A 15,563-nucleotide genomic window follows, 5' to 3' on the forward strand; every position below is an offset into this window, starting at 1 on the left:
AGGGAGCTTCCAGCACAGCAGGAGCAAAGTGCAGGGAGTGGCCAGCAGAGACTGAAGGTTAAAGACACCTAATGTCGGCTGCTGGACCTGGGAGACTGGGGCCAGTGGCAAAGCTGCTTCAGGCTCAGCTTCCTCCTCACTGGCTTTCCCCAGACAGCACAGAGCGAGATCTCACTTGGCCTCCAGGTGGTCAGGTCTTGTTTGCACCACAGACACATTGTTTCTCAGAGAGAACACAGGTCTAACATTGAACTCAGGAGGAAACACGCCAGCGTGTGTGGCTGGCATCTGAACGTCCCTACTGAGCTCCCACGACTATAAATAAGTGGACGTTTAAGGAGAGCACAGGTGAGGTGTGTGTGCCAACGGGGTAAAATCACACCCAGTACGTTATGTGCCAACAACCCACGGTGCCCTGGAGACAGGCTAAGAGCAGTACCCAGATTTCAGCATGATGTAAGAAAATCAAACAAATGATAACAAAGGATTCTTTTTCTTTCACTTATTAAAAGACCTGAATCAAAGCCGGTGAATTGCTTTCTCCCTGGCTGAGTGGTCGATTCCAGTTTTTCACACTGTAAACAATGCTCAGCAGAGTCCTGCTAATTAGGTAAGTAAATGCTTCAAAGTGGATGCCTTAACTCCCAGGGCACCCACGGCTGGTGGTGGTGGGGCAGGAGGCAGGGCCGGGGCAGAAGGCGCAGGACTCTGGGTGGTCCTAGCATGAATGGGCCCTTCTCTCTGCACCCCCTGTGGCTCTATGCTCTCTTCCTGGCATCTCTGTGAGCGTGTCTGAGAGGATGAGCAAGAGGGAGGGCAGGGGAAGTCCCCTGGACACGCATGTGGGGAGACTAAGGTGTGCAACTGATCCAGGACTGAGAAGGGGATGGGGCCTCCAGACGGGAACACAAGGGACCTTCCCTTCTGTCTGGTGCGGGTCCAACCTCTGCACAGACCTTTGTCTCAAAGGCTCCCAAGGGTGGGTGGAGTGTGGCTCCTCAGCACTGGAGGGACGCAGGAACAAACTCTTCTCCAGGATGACGCAGCTTTTAACAAGCTGGGGACTTGGTCATCCAGTGGTTAGAACTCCGTCCTGGAAATGCCCAGGCACAGGTTCAACCCTGGGCGGAGAACTACGATCCCACCTGCCATGTGGCATGGCCAAAACAAAAGAAAAGCAGCTGCTAAATCTTGTCCCATGTGCCTGGCAGATGCCACACATGCCAACACCACCCTCAAACCCAGGCAGGCTGGGGGAGACTGAGGTCTGAAGGCTGACAGAAATCAGGTGTACGCCTGGCTCTCCCACCCAGTGTGCGCCCCCGGGCGGTGGCCCCTCCTCGCTGCCAGGGGCCCCGCTCTCCACCCAGTCCTTCCTCCCACTGGCTCCCCAGGGAGGACAATCCATGGAGGTAAGGATGGCAGCCACAAGAGCAGCCACTGAAAGCTTGGGCCCTGGCATGCGGAGCTTCAAACCCACCCTCTTCAGGGATGAAACAGCCCTGGAGCTGTCCAAGCCTCGGTTGTCATCTTTCTGACTCATCTGTCTAATCCTCCATTTTTGAATCCCCTACAAACTTCATTTGCATTTGGAAGTAGGTCCAATGTCAAGATGATCAAACGTATTTTGAGGATGAAAAAGAAGTCTTTTGTGAAAAGAGATAAAATGAATCAGGATTATTTTGCCTAGAGAAAGTTGGTAAGTAATTCAACAATTATCTTCTCTACCCAGAAGCTGGCAGGGAGCTAGCTGTCATTTCCAAGGAAGATAGAAAAAGATCAAGTGGTTGGATGGTGGAAAAGGATGAACTTCCTAAGCTGAGGGCTGCAGAGCTCATGTGGGACATAGGCATCAGCTGCTCCCCGGGTGGAATGCACAGAAGCATTATGCTGTTGGGAAAATGCAACCCTGGAGGGTACCTGGTTTATAAATACGCATCCTGTATAGCTCAGGAGCCCTGAAGTAGGGACACACACAGGCTCAATATATGGACGATGCCCTCTGTGTGTGTGTGTGTGTGTTACTGATGCTTAGTCACTAAGTCACACCTGACTCTTTGCAACCCCATGGACTGCAGCCCAACAGGCTCCTCTGGCCATGGGATTTCCCAGGCAAGAACACTGGAGTGGGTTGCCATCTCCTTCTCCAGGGGATCTTCCTGACCCAGGGATCAAACCTGCGTCTCCTGCATTGGCAGGTGGATTCTTTACCACTGAGCCACCAGGAAATCCTGTACGTATGTGTAGGTATATATAAAGAACTTAGGCCTGTCTGGAAGCAGGGATGCTCTACATGGTGTTTGTTAAAATTCAAAAGAAATCCCAGGAAACAAGAAAGGATGATCTCAGACGAGGTGTGACAGGAAGCAGAAACAAAACCAGCCTTCGATTCTGGCTGTTGCTAGACTCAAATCAAGCTGGTCCCCTCCTGGGGCCTCAGCCTCCCCTTCTTTAGGACTAATGTTTGGCCCCTGGGTTCACAGACTCTAATGGGTAAGTCCCCGTCCATCTCTGGAGCACAGCCCCCTGCCCACCGGCATTCACAGCCGGCCGCAGCGGGCTCACCACCACGACCTATGTGACCGCATCATCGCTGTGCTACGCTGACCTGGCCACTGGCGAGCATTCTGAGGCCGGTTCCAACTCGAGGAACATTTCTCTGCTCCCGGCTGGCTGCCTCGGCCCATAGGATACAGTTTTGGCTGAACTCTAACCGCGCTCTGAATGATTAATGGGTTAAATAATGTTACACGGGTGCCTGCCGGGCATCCAAGGTGCGTTCACTGTTAACCAGACACACTGCGTCGAGCCTTTAGCAAGGAAAGCCGGAGGGGAGAGACACACACATCCCCAGGCAAGAACGGAAAGTCTGGAAACCCAGCCCCGACACCAGAGACGGCAGAGACGAGGTGTCGACACGGAGGGAAGCAAGAGGCACGTACGTTCGGGGGCTGGCCTTGGGCTGGAGGCCTCGGGAGCAGCGCCTTCCCCGGGAGCGCCAAGCGGAGGCTCGGTCGCGTCCGCGGCAGGAGGCGGGTAGGGTGGGGGCGGGGGCAGCACTAGCTGGGGGGGGGCCCGAGCGGCGCCTCGGGGGGGCTTCTGTGGCACCTGCCGTCCGACACCTACATGGAATCAACAGGAGTCACTTCAGAAGGTGAAGCCACCGCTCTCCGCCTCCCACAGAAGGCACGTCACCAGCACTTACCCACACCAAGGACAAACTCACGGCCCCAAACATACACACAGCCGCACCGGACCCAGCCACGCCCCGCACCCGACCCAGCCACGCCCCGCACCAGATCCAGCCACACCCACACCGGACCCAGCCACGCCCCGCACCAGATCCAGCCACACCCACACCAGATCCAGCCACACCCACACCGGACCCAGCCACGCCCCACACCGGATCCAGCCACACCCACACCGGACCCAGTCACACCGGGCACCGGATCCAGCCATTCCTGGCACCAAATGGAGCCACACCCCGCACCAAATCCAACCTCTCACATGATTCAATTATTTTATATACGTGTTCCATCCTTGGGTCTCTTTGAAAATACCTGCCCAGTTACCATTTGTTTTTGGAAGGCACAGTATTTTCAAATTCTGGACCTATAACTATTATTAAAACTCCCTAAATAGTTCTGTCAAGTTAAAAGGAACTCCTTTTCTTCACAATAGTCTTTTTCCGCTTCACAGGTGGTTTTTTTTTTTTTTTTTTTTGGCTTATTCTTGTTGCTTATATTTATCATCTATTATAGATTCAATAATCCCCTAATTTTGTTTCCCTCTTGAAGCTCATTTACACTATCAATCTCTTTGTTTGTGGTAATAGCTTTCAAACGTTGTCTCAAAAAGGGTCCTTGGCTGGACAAAGGGAGAGAAGTGGGGTCCCTCACTCCTGTCTATCTCTCAGACCATCAGAGCAACCCTCTTTCATCTATTCACATTGGGGATTTATTTACAATTTGCTATGAAAATGATCTGCTAATAAAATTTTTGAAAGTCAGTGACTTGACACATGATATGAGTTACTAGTGTCATAAGTTGTGCTCATTATACTCATCTTAAAAATAGTTTCTTCAAGCTCTAACGTTTAGACTTTTCTAGTAACTAATAGAGTCTATACTTCATGCTCTTTATCAGACTATGAATAAAAATACTAAGAGACTTCATTTCTTCATCAAGGGATATATCCATTTGTTCCTCCTCTTGGTTATAGTTCTGTAGACACAGAAAAATGTTAATTTTCCTATATCTACATATCATTTCCTCTCTCAAAGTGCAAATGAGCTAAGGCAGTCTGCATGGGTGTGGTTCGCCTGGCCCACAGGTAAGGACCTGACAGATAAAACAGCACCAACCCCAAGGCAGGTAGACGAAGAGGCTCTCCACTAGGAGGCTTGGTCTTGTTTACCAAGAAATTTGGGTCAAGACCCAAATCCAGCCAGCTGCAATACTCCTTTAGCACAAGTACCAAACATTTAAAACATTTTGCTCTCTAGGGATCTGATACAAAAAGCTCAGCATATTCTGTTGTGGTTTGCACTACTTTTAAAGCATTATCTTTTAACCTAAAGCCAAGAATTTGGCTAAAAGTTCTGCTTGCGATGCCAGTATTGTACTTTTAATTCATGGGGATTTCTGATGGTGACGGAAATCTGCCTTGAAATGGCCAAGACCCCTGACCTCAAAAATTATTCCAAGTTATTATCTGGAAGAAAGGAACTTCTGGCCTCCTCCTCAATCTTCACAAACAAGTTTGTGGACCAGAGAGAGACTCATGCCCAGTTACTACCATCCACACCTCTTTGTAGAGGGAACTGTCACCCTAATTTTCACTTTAAAATCCCATCTCCCTTCTCCTGTGATCCCCTTGGGTACCAGCAGCCCAACCCATGCCAGAATCTCTAAGCTCATCAGAGATGGGCCTCGGTCTTTCAAGGTTCCATCAGGAGGCCCTTCCTGGGGCTGAAACGGGCTGGTCTGACCAGGAGGTTTGCAGGACTCAACACATCCACACTACACTTAGCATGGATGCCTCTAAGAATTTCAACAGGGAACTCTCAATCTGAGTTCATCATCCATTTATGAAAAGAGTGAGGAGGCGGCTTGGAAGGCAGAATAGGGGTCTCATTGTTAAGAGAAAAAGAAAACAGGATTAGCTGAAGGAGCTATTGATCCTTTAAATTGGATAGCTTTTCCTTTGGGAAAGAGGATGCACTGACCTGAAATACAGGCTACGGCTCCTTAGAAAAGCCGATTCCCACGCTGTGAAATGCTAAGACGTTAAAAGCAAGGTACTAACCAGGGGAAAATGCTGACGAACAGCCAAGTAAGCTCTCATAGAAGTTTTAGGGACCAACAGCGAGACACTGCATCCTTGGGCATCTTTTCCCTTTGGGGGCTGCAGCCATGAGGTCAAAGGCAGACCACGAGGGTGCCCAGGAGGCTGAACGGCACCCCTGAAACGAGGCTGAGGCACTTGTCAGAAGCTTATCTTGGTCCCTCCGTAAATGAAATAACAGTGATTTTAGAATAAAACTGGCTAGCCCTGGCTCATGGACCTAGGGATGGGAGTAGGATATTATGACCTAATAGGTCTTTCTGCTCACACATATTATAATTGCACCCTTTTAAACTATACTATGATTGCACCCACTTTAACTTGGGTTCCCTTTTTCTCTAGGATTATCATACATGAAAGCTGTAGAACTGGTGTGCTCAAAAAATAACTGAGCTGTTGTCACCTGATCTATAAATCCCCTGAGTTGAAAGTCTTTCACACCGTCATCCGTGGGCTCCATCCTTGGACTCATCGCCTTCTACAAGCAGACACCGACTCCCAGCCACACACACAGGCTCCCCATCATGCGCCCCCTCCGGAGCCTCCTCAATCACCCTCACCTTTCCCCACTGGCCCACCTTCTAAATGCCTGCACCACCCCCAGAAAACGCCTGCAGGGTATTACATGACTCACGACTGTTTATTTCCAGACTTTCTTTCTTTAGCCTAAATATTCTTCGGGTTAATGCCATCCCAGAAGAGGCCACTGCAGGGGTGAGGAGCAGTGCTAAGATGCAGGCCAAGCACCCAGAGGCGTGCAGACATGGTCACTCACCCGTCCTGCCCTTCCTGCCCTCCTCCCTGTCCTCCGTGCGGGGGGGCACCAGCGGGCTGGGTGGTGGGGGCTGTGGTGGAGGGGGAGCTGGTGCCCGCCTCTTCTTCTTCTGTAAGTCAATCTGCGACCCCAGAGACATCTGCAAAGCACAAAGAAGGACAAAGGGTCAGTGTGAGGGTGGCCGTGTACGTGGAGGAGCTGGCCAGAGTGATGGGCACCCCGAGGAGGGCTGGCAGGTTGCCAGTCCCCTCACTGGATTTCCTGTGTGGGCAATGGAGGCAGGGGTGTGAGGACTGCCTGTGTTGCCCAGGAGTGGCCCTGTGGGGGTCCAGGGATGTTCAGAGATGCCCCCAAGACTGCTAGGTGGCAAAGGGCAGAAGCTCTGCCCTATATTTCCCAGGGCCTGCAGGCAAATTGGAAGATTTGGAAATCTCCTCTCAGTGTCAATATGAAAAAGGGGATCCTCAGCTCTCATATGTGTGTGCTCGGTCGCTCAGTCGTGTCTGACTCTTTGTGACCCCATGGGCTGAAGTCCACCAGGCTTGTCGGTCCATGGGATTCTCCATGCTTTTGTACAGCCACTGTCACTGCTGAAGGTGTGCATAAAGAACACTTCATCACACGTGAGGATGTGCCAGAGTTCCTGCACTGGGGGGTGGACAGAAGCCTCGGGCTCCAAATCCAGGGACACCCAGTCCTTCGAGGGCTCATCCTGGGAGGGGTGCAGCTGACACCACCCGCTGGGCCTCCCGTCCTGCTCTTGGAGCCAGGTGTTTTAACCCAAGCAGGATCCCAGAGGACAGGGCACGTGGCTCTGCTTCCCAGGGAAGGCAACCTCCTCTTCTGGGCCAGACCTGGTGCTCCAAGTATGTGAGTAGAATGTGTGTGTGTGTGTGTGTGTGTGTGTGTGTGTGTGTGCTCCCCAGGTGGCTCAGTGGTAGAGAATCCGCCTGCAGTGCAGGAGTTCCCTGGGTCGGGAAGATCCCCTGGAATAGGAAATGGCAACCCACTCTAATACTCTTGCCTGGAGAACTCTATGGACAGAAGCGCCTGGTGGGCCACAGTCCATAGGGCTGCAGAAGGGTCAGACATGAGTGAGTAACTAAACAAGTGTGTGCATGTGTATGCATGTGTGTAGTGTGTGTATGTGTGTGTAGCATGAGTGTGTATGAGTGTGTGAAGTATGTGTGTGTAGTATGTCTGTCTGTAAAAATCTACAACTTCATCAGTAATACATATCTCAATTTTTTTTTAATTATAAAAGGAGGAAAGAAAAATCCTTTAATTGACATTCAGATTAACTGCTAACAGCAAACATTTTTCTGCTTTCTTTTAAAAGTCATATTTTTTCTATCATTCTATCACAATATATTATAACCACCTCCTATAACTTTCAAACTCTTTATGAAAAACATGGCCATAAAAAGGCAGACAGTTCCACACAGCTTAGTCAAACCTGCCCACTCTAGTAGCAGCCATTTCAAACTCTCTTTCACTTAGCATTTACCCTGTTTTTCTAAATAATAAGCTTATTCTGCTATTTCTGGATTTTCCCCATGTTAGATTTTGGCTTCCTACCCCAGAAGTTCTCAGACACAGGCACATGCAGACCCACCCACCCCCTGCCCACACACACACACACACACACTTTTCCTCCCAAATCTTTAAAAAAATTTAGAGCACAAGAATCAAATTAACATTCACTATTTAGTTAACCATATAGAGTTATAGTAGATATAATTATGAAAACAGATGTTTTCTTCAAGAGCAAGTTTCTCTAACCAAGACATATAAAGTGTATATTGACTATATGTTCTTTCTAGGTGAACTTTTGTTTTCTCTAAACTTGATAACTGATTTGTCTTCTAACTTTTTTCTTTTTGCTGATTCTCCTGGCTATCTGTTTATCCAGATATTTTATCCTTTGTCCCCTGGATCCCATGCCTTTTAAAATTTCACTTCATTTTAGCAGGGCAAGGTGACTATCAGCTGAGACAAGAAGGATGTGGTGTGAATTTTTGAGATCTTGAAAATCTGAGAATGTCTGCGTTCTGCTACACTGAGCCATCCGCACGGTGCCTGTGGGGTCTCTGATGGTAAGAAATCTCTCAGGATGCTCAGCACTCACCCCATCCCCTCCTGGCCTGCAACCCTGCGGTGAGGACACCCCACCCAGGCTGGTTGTCCATCTTCTTTCCTGACGCAGGCTTGGGCGTCCCCTCACTCCTTAGGTCATCCTAAGGCATGCCTGGGGTGAAATTGCTCTTTACGCTCTGCTGGGGCGTCCACGGACTCTAGAGGTCTGTACATCCTGTGATTCTGTAGAATGTTCTTGTGCCATTTCTCAGAGATTTTTTCTCTGTTTTCTCTTTTCTTTAAGGATTCCAATTACTCGAACACTGTGATTTCTAAATCAATTTCCTAACTTTTCTTGAGTATTCTTCCTTTTTAATTGAAACAAAGCTGACTTACAATGTGCTAATTTCTGCTGTTCAGCTAATTGAGTCTGTTTCTGTTCGTAAATAGGTTCATTTGTGTTGTATTTGAATATTCTTGACTAATTAAAGAAACATTTTTACCCTCTCTCTTAGAAACCTCCTTTATTTCATTATCCAACTCTTTCGGCTTTTAAGTTTTCGGTTACTATATTTTTAACCTCCAAGCACTCTTTTTTGTTGTATTTTTTTGAAATACGTTCATGTCTTGTTTCCTGGATACACTCTCTTTTCTCTCTGAGGCTGTTAATTTGTATCTTTAAAAACACGTCTTTCTACTGAGCTATATAAAAGAATGAAATGATGCCATTTGCATCAACATGGATGGACTTAGAGATTATCATATTAAGTGAAGTAAGACAGAGAAAGATAGATACCATGTAATATCACTTACATGTGGAATCTAAAATGTGATACAGATGAATTTATTTACAAAATAGAAACAGACTCTCAGATAAAGAAAACAAGCTTATGGTTACCAAAGGGGAAAAGTGGTGGGAAACGATAAATTAGGAGGTTGGGATTGACATATACACACTACTATGCCTTGGGAGGAAAGTTATGACCAACCTAGATAGCATATTCAAAAGCAGAGACATTACTTTGCCAACAAAGGTCCATCTAGTCAAGGCTATGGTTTTTCCTGTGGTCATGTATGGATGTGAGAGTTTGACTGTGAAGAAGGCTGAGCACCGAAGAATTGATGCTTTTGAACTGTGGTGTTGGAGAAGACTCTTGAGAGTCCCCTGGACTGCAAGGAGATCCAACCAGTCCATTCTGAAGGAGATCAGCCCTGGGATTTCTTTGGAAGGAATGATACTAAAGCTGCAACTCCAGTACTTTGGCCACCTCATGCGAAGAATTGACTCATTGGAAAAGACTCTGATGCTGGGAGGGACTGGGGGCAAGAGGAGAAGGGGACGACAGAGGATGAGATGGCTAGATGGCATCACTGACTCAATGGACGTGAGTCTGAGTGAACTCCGGGAGTTGGTGATGGACAGGGAGGCCTGGCATGCTGTGATTCACGGGGTCACAAAGAGTCGGACATGACTGAGCAACTGATCTGATCTGATGCACAAACCAGATAATCAACAAGGACCTGCTGTTTAGCACAGGGAACTCAATATCTTGTAACAATCTATAATAGAAGAGAATCTGAAAGAGATAGATAGATGTATAACTGAATCACTTTGCTGTATACCTGAAACTGACACAGCATTGTTAATCAACTATACTTCAATAAAAACTCTTTATATTCATTTTCTTCTGGTATGTGTGTGTGTGTGTGTGTGTGTGTGTGTGCATGTGTGCTAGTCACTTAGTCCTGTATGCTCTTTGTGACCCCATGGACTGTAGCCCAGCAGGCTCCTCTGTCCATGGGGATTCTCCAGGCAAGAATACTGGAGTGGGTTGCCATTTCCTTCTCCAGGGGATCTTCCTGACCCAGGGATCGAACCTGGGTCTCCTGCCTTACAGGCCAACTGAGCTACGAGGGAAGCCCTTAGCCAACTGCTCCTAAATAAGTGTGTTTTTGTGGATAGGGTCTGTGAACATTCATGAGCTTTCCTGGAGTTTTCTGGTCAGAAACCCGCTTGGCTCACTGGGGTAATCCCCAGCTGTGCATCTCTTTAGGACACTCTCTGAAGCTTCCCAGGTGGTGCTAGTGGTAGAGAACCTGCCTGCCAATGCAGGAACTCTAAGAGACGCAAGTGTGGATTCCATCAGCCACAGTCCATTCAATTCACCCCCTCTGTCTTTGGTAGAATATGAAGACTGTGATTTCAGTGATGACAAATTAAACTTCCTAGCAGTCCTTTATCTTCCCCACGTGCCCTTTTCTTCTCCTTTTACTGAGTTTCAGATACATTCCTTGACTATAACCTCTGAGGTAAGGAACACATAAGACTGGAGGAAAAGCAGATTCAAAAAGTGATTTCCCAAATTTAAGAAACTCATCATGTGGTTACCTCCCAAACTCAGGATAAATTCACCAAGACTCTTTCAAATAAATGGCTGTCAAAGTTTTCCACTGTTCTATCAGTGTCTATTGGAGAAGGCAATGGCACCCCACTCCAGTACTCTTGCCTGGAAAATCCCACGGACGGAGGAGCCTGGTGGGCTGCAGTCCATGGGGTCGCTAGGAGTCGGACATGACTGAGCAACTTCACTTTCACTTTTCACTTTCATGCACTGGAGAAGGAAATGGCAACCCACTCCAGTGTTCTTGCCTGGAGAATCCCAGGGACAGGGGAGCCCGGTGGGCTGCTGTCTCTGGGGTCGCACAGAGACACGACTGAAGCGACTTAGCAGCAGCAGCAGCATCAGTGTCTATACATTGTTAATGTCCCTAGTTTTCCTGGGGTCTGGTTGCCCGTGGGGTGTGTGAGCTGGATCCTCAGGAGACCCTGAGCAGGGGAGGCCCTGGTCTGAGGTGGTCACCTGCTCTCACCACCAGCACCATCATAATCCTGCCTCCATCTTCATCGAGCTGCAGGCGATGACAATGCTGAAAGGCAGAGAGCGTTGGCTCTGGTTCCTGGATTTCTTCCTTCGGGACTGACAGTCATCCATTCATTAATCAGGATTGCTCAAACACTATGGATGGGCCTGCCTGTGTGATTTTCTAGTCCACATTCCTCCATCTCTTCTTAAAAGATGATGAGAGATTTTGTTTAATGTCAGTTGTTCACTTGTTCTTTCCATTAATTCACCAGCTATTGCTAGTTCCTTGTTCTGTGACTGCAAGGACAGTGACTTCAAAGGATTCATGGGAATGACAGAGTTCCTGACCTCCTACTGATGCCCACCATCGAGTGAAGGAGAGAGAATTCTGTAACATGACATGATCTTCTTCTGGCTGGAAATGCTGCCGAGAGCTGCAATTTGGGGCTGACTTGGGACACAGTATCCTCTGTGAGTTCACGCTGGTTGATCAGCGCCTGCTAAGCTCCCACTGACGTCTGTATAATGACGACGTGTTCCAGATTCTGCCGAGCGCCGGCATCAAGTGGGAGATAATTAGAAAAACGAATCAGGAAAGCGATTCTGGCTCAGTAGCTTGGAAAAGCAATTTTTCCCCGTTGAAAGAAAGTTCTGGCTCACTCCTCGTTACAAGATTTGGAGAAGCATCAAACTCCTCGAGCCTTTGCCAAGATGGCCCAGCTTTGGCCCCAGTTGCCCTTCTCCTGGATAGAAGCACAGCCCCTCAACAATGGCTGAAGACCATGCGTTTTCTGGGCACACGGCTACTTCTGATCAATTAAGGTAATGCCTTTGCAAAGTGTCTGGCAAGGTCTGAGACTCCAACCAAGACAAGATCTAATGGGCAAACTTCTCTCTCTTTTTTTTTTTTCTGGAGCTTTTGTTATTTCAAGGTGTTTAAACAAAAGTACTAGATTGGCCAAAAAGTTTGTTTAGGTGTTTAAAACCCAAAATATACAGCCTCATAGAAAATACCTTTAACACTGGCAGCAATGAGACTTTATTAACATTTACTAAGGGTGCCAATGCATATCATAAAACTGCCTCAGAGGCCCCCAGGGGCAGGTAATTTCACTATCTCTGTTTTATAAAAGAAGACACTAAAGCTTGTAAAAGATTGCTTGCCCAAGGTCAGACAGCTCACAAGTGGGCAGAGTTGAGATTTGATTTTGGTTTAAACCATTTTCCTCAGGTCTGGAAGATAGGACTCTGAGAGTTTTGAGTGGAAATATCTATTCCTGTTACCTCATCCATCCATCATTCCAAGCATGTGTGCTTGGAACCAGTAAGCTCCACGCTGGGCACTGGGCACATGCAAGTGAAAGAAGGAATCCAGGAGCATCTTTTTCCTGTTGAATCCACAGCTCCAGGGGGCTTGGCTGTGCCCAGCTGGGTCCTTCCTTCCTTGCCTTTTTTCAAGCTGTTCTTTCTGCCTAGAACGTCCTTCCTTTCCCAGCACTTATATCTGCCCCTGCTGAAATCTTCCTCACTCCTTAAGGCCACTTCTCAGGAAGACCCCTAACGTCCTCAGGTGACAGTTAGTCAACCCCTCTTCCTGCCCAGATGCAGGAGCAGAACATCTCTCAGAGGTCAGCCCTTAGCTCCCCTCCCTGGGTTCTAGCCATCTGCTGCCATGCTTGCTCCCTTGAGTCCTGTTTGCCTTTGAGTTCTCTATAGTAAAGGGTGTGATTTATCAGTCTCTGAATTGCCACAATTTCTTGCTTCTTGCCTTTGCACTTCAGGAATCAAATGTTTATTTGAATATAAGAAAGAATGAAGTAGGAATTTTTTATATAAATGGAGCATATTATAGAAGGAATTTATGAGAGCCTGCAAGTATAACACAGCCCTGGCCTCGTATTCTCATTTCTCTTTCATTCAAAATGTGAATACTCTATTGTTTTTACTCTGACAAATGAAGACTATATATAATCACTAAAAATATTTCAAATAATAGAGGGGCATATAACATGCTAAGTGAAAATCCTCACCTCTACCCCTAAAAGACAACCTCTATTAAATTGATGTGTTTCTCCTTAGCCTGCTTTCTGTGTATCTACATATATGAATATTTACTAAAATGAGAACACACTCTCAGAAGGAAAACTGCTTTTTCACCTGTGATACTGCCCACTGCTGGGTAGGAAATCTCTCCGACGTCCTGAGGAGGGGATGGGTCCACCCCTGCAGGAACCACACGTGTGTGTACCTATCCTCAAGGTTTGGCATTTCGATTTTTCCAACAACTATTTCGAATACATTTGCAAAGAGACTCCTCACATATTTAATCTGTTTCCATTTTGTTCTCTTCTAATACAGCTCCATAAACTCACTGGCTCACAGGCAATGCAATTTTCAAATGAACTGAAATCGGAATCTCAAAGTGATATGAATGCTCCAGTGTTCACTGCAGCATTGTTCACAATAGCCAGGATGTGGAAGCGACCTAAATGTCCATCAACATGAACAGCTAAAGAAACTGTAGTCCCTTCGTACAATGAAACAGCACTCAGTCATGAAGACAGAGGACATTCTTCAACATGTGACAATACAGATAAGCCCCGAAGACACTGTGCTACATGAAATAAGCCAGACCTGGGAAGCCAAATACTGCACGATTCTACTCACACAGAGGTCTAATACACTAGGCAAATTTACAGAATCAAAGGGTAGAATGGTGGTTGCCAGAGGCTGGGGAAGGGAGGCAGGGAGTCACTAACCAGTAGGCATTTCAGTCAAGCACGGTGGGTGAGCTCCAGGTGTCTGTTGCACAACCCTGCACGCAGAATCGAGGGGGACGCATGGTACACGCCATGGTTTAAGGGGGTGAGTCTCATATCAAGGGTTCTAAGCACAATAAAATGAAATTCAAGACAAAACAGGAGACACGTTGCCCAACGGACCTTCACAAAGGCTATATTATAGTTTGCTTCTAAGTCGCTTCAGTCATGTCCGACTCTGTGTGACCCCATAGACGGCAGCCCACCAGGCTCCCCCGTCCCTGGGATTCTCCAGGCAAGAATACTGGAGTGGTATTATAGCTTACACCCTCACTAACGCTCCACTTTCTCCCCACCCCACTCAACAACAGAACCAAGATAACCATTCACGTTTTTATCAGAGTCAATGAAAAGTACCCTAATTACTTTTTAGATCTACATTCTTTAAATGCTAGGGCTAGCATTTTTTTTAATGATTATTCTTTACTTGTGTGTGTGAGAAAGAGAACGTTCACATCCAGTAAGCTGTTTTCTCCCTACTGTGATGTCATCCTTATCTTAGTATCAACCCTCTAAATGACATAAATGTTGTGAATATCTTCCCTAGCTTCTTATGGTATTTTAATTTTCTGTGTTTTCTTTTTTTTTTTACATTTTTTGGAATATAAAAGTTATTTAATTCAACCTGTCAAGTCTCCCCACCTCCTTTTTCTAACCCAGGGTCATACTAAGAAAGGGATTCTTGATTTCAAATGTTTAAAATTCTTATTACTTTAATGTAGTTTCCTGGTATACTTTTTCATAGTTTTTATTAAATCAATCTAGACTTAATCTTGTTATGTGCTCTACATTTCTCCCAAAGTGATGAAATGAGCTCACAACACAAATGACAGCTATTTTATAAATCTGCAGGCTCCTATATTATCATCAAACAAAACCCAGTAATAGCACACATTAGAATCTGAAAACCTGATGTTGTGACTGATGTTTCCTTTCCCCTCTGAAGCATCTTATCCAGGGAAAATCTGGCCTGCTGGAAACCTCACCTTTTTAGAACCAAGCAGAAACTGGCTGCCAGCTCATGTCTGTGATCAGTAACAGGAGGCTCCTGCCCTGCCACACCTGCCAGGCTCCTGCCAAGCTTGGTCTAAACAATAATCACTTTGCCAACAAAGGTCCGTCTAGTCAAAGCTGTGGTTTTTCTGGTAGTCATGCATAGATGTGAGAGTTGGACCATAAAGAAGGCTGAGCACCAAAGAATTGATGCTTTTGAAGAGTCCCTTAGACAGTAAGGAGATCAAACCAGTCAACCCTTAAGAAAATCAACCCTGAATGTTCATTGGAAGGACTGATGCTGAAGTTGAAGCTCCAATACTTTGGCTATTTGATGGGAAGAGCTGACTCATTGGAAAAGACTCTAATGCTGGGAAAGATTGAGGGCAGGAGAAGGGGGCAATGGAGGATGAGATGGTTGGATGGATGGCGTGACCGACTCAATGGACATGAGTTTGAGCAAACTCCAGGAGATAGTGAAGAACAGGGGAGCCTGGGATGCTGCAGTCCATGGGATTGCAAAGAGTTAGACACAAATTAGCTACTGAACAACAACAAATAATAAATCCAGAGTTTCCTGGGAAGAGTCAGTGTCACATCCGAGAATTCTGAAAAACTAGTGATGCGTCTAGAAAGATTTCCCTTGGAACTGCTTAAAAAAGATCTGAACACAACAGATTTTTACTTCA

The 15,563-nt window shown here is 46.8% G+C and overlaps 1 protein-coding gene and 1 long non-coding RNA gene across 4 annotated transcripts in view; one reads left to right on the plus strand and one right to left on the minus strand.

Annotated features, from left to right (window-relative positions):
• COBL (cordon-bleu WH2 repeat protein) overlaps positions 1-15,563 on the minus strand; it is a 299,076-nt gene that overhangs the window by 75,803 nt on the left and 207,710 nt on the right. For all 3 annotated transcript variants that reach the window (XM_027540263.1, XM_027540264.1, XM_027540262.1), the window contains 2 exons: positions 6,123-6,261; positions 2,943-3,122 (listed from right to left, as the gene is read on the minus strand). In XM_027540263.1, coding sequence (XP_027396064.1) covers positions 2,943-3,122; positions 6,123-6,261 — 319 coding nt within the window. The remainder of the gene's footprint in view (positions 1-2,942; positions 3,123-6,122; positions 6,262-15,563) is intronic.
• LOC113891771 lies at positions 10,984-14,652 on the plus strand. Its single transcript, XR_003510881.1, has 3 exons — positions 10,984-11,884; positions 13,142-13,321; positions 13,421-14,652. It is a non-coding gene; the product is annotated as an uncharacterized LOC113891771 (long non-coding RNA).

The sequence above is a fragment of the Bos indicus x Bos taurus genome, chromosome 4, assembly GCF_003369695.1.
Source record: "Bos indicus x Bos taurus breed Angus x Brahman F1 hybrid chromosome 4, Bos_hybrid_MaternalHap_v2.0, whole genome shotgun sequence".
In the NCBI taxonomy this organism is placed as follows: Eukaryota; Metazoa; Chordata; class Mammalia; order Artiodactyla; family Bovidae; genus Bos; species Bos indicus x Bos taurus.